This window comes from Perkinsus marinus, assembly GCF_000006405.1.
Source record: "Perkinsus marinus ATCC 50983 genomic scaffold scf_1104296944076, whole genome shotgun sequence".
NCBI lineage: Eukaryota > Perkinsozoa > Perkinsida > Perkinsidae > Perkinsus > Perkinsus marinus.
The window spans coordinates 20-1,331 of NW_003211573.1; the positions used below are offsets into that span (position 1 = coordinate 20).

The following is a 1,312-nucleotide window of genomic DNA, read 5'->3' on the forward strand; positions in this document are numbered from 1 at the left end:
ATAAAGAAGGTGTTAAGAATATTAATGCCGACGCCTTGTCCTGACCACAACTGCAAGTTGAATCCAAGACCCCTATTCCTACTAAGACTTGTCCCGTCCGTTCAAATCTCGAGGTTGTTCCTCCAGATTCTGTGGTGGTTGCAGAAGATCCGGAACTGTCAGGCTTGTTACCTGACACTATGAAGGATCCCCAGATTGCCGCAGTGGTTTTATGTCCGTTATGGTCATGGGATAAACTTCGAGAAGCTCAAGAACAAGACCATGTGGTTTGCGAAGTTCGTGATCGAGTCTTAGTGGATGCTCCCTTGGGTCGTAAGGAATTCACTTCTCGTCTATATATGCCCTATAGGCGTATTTGGTCGGTTCTGGATGTCTGTGAAGGTGTTCTTGTTCGCCTTTTGAAGACAGACCCACTGGCTCCCGTCCGTTGTGTAGCCATCGTTCCTACTGCGTTGAGAGGCGAAGCTGTAGCCTACTTCCACGATGAGAAGGGTCACTTTGCGGAGAAACGGATGCTGGAGAATATGAAACAGGTGGTTTATTGGCCTAATATGCATGTTGATATCAATGAGTACCTACAGAAGTGCCCTGGTTGTCTTGCTGCTCGTGCTGGTCGTCCGACTCCATCCCCTTTGGTACCGGTACCGGTTGGAAGGCCATGGCATACCTTGGCTGTTGACTACTTGGAGATCACGCCTGCGGTAAACGGTAAGAAGTATTTGTTAGTCTTGCAAGACTACTTTACTAAGTGGGCTGAAGCTTATCCGTTAGAGCGTGCTACGGTAGAAGAGACCTTACCTCATCTCTTGAACCTCTTCTCTAAGTTCGGCCCTCCTGTCCGTATTCACTCTGATCAAGGTGCCCAGTTTGAGTCTGCCCTCTTTAATCGGGTTATGGAAGCTTTGGGTATTAAGCGATCCCGCTCGTCCGTTTACCACCCTCAAGGTAATGGACTGGTAGAGCGATTTAATCGTTCGTTGTTGGATATGCTACGTCGTCATATTGGGATCCCTGATTGGGTCTCCCATTTGCCTGCGTTACTTTGGGTTTACAATACTTCTATACACTCGGTTACTGGGTTCAGCCCCTATAAGTTGATCTTTGCTCGTGATCCTCCCTCGGATTTCTTGCCTATGCCAATGGCTGCCACAGATCTCATGTTTGACCCTGCTACCTATGAGGCCTATACTGATGCTGTCCGTGCTTACTTAATGGATCAGTCGATATGGCTATTACTCAAGCAGCGGGTAATGCTAAGCGGCATTATGATCAGAACCTTGTCCCGCAAGGATTCTTTGTTGGTGCCCGTGTT

The 1,312-nt window shown here is 48.1% G+C and overlaps 1 protein-coding gene across 1 annotated transcript; it reads left to right on the top strand.

Moving 5' to 3' along the window:
* Positions 1-338: 338 nt before the first annotated feature.
* Positions 339-1,247, top strand: Pmar_PMAR026983 (retrovirus polyprotein, putative; the record flags this gene model as incomplete). Its single annotated transcript, XM_002780791.1, has 1 exon — positions 339-1,247. A coding segment is annotated over one exon (909 nt), but the record flags the coding sequence as incomplete, so codon positions are not given.
* Between the last annotated feature and the right edge of the window lie 65 nt (positions 1,248-1,312).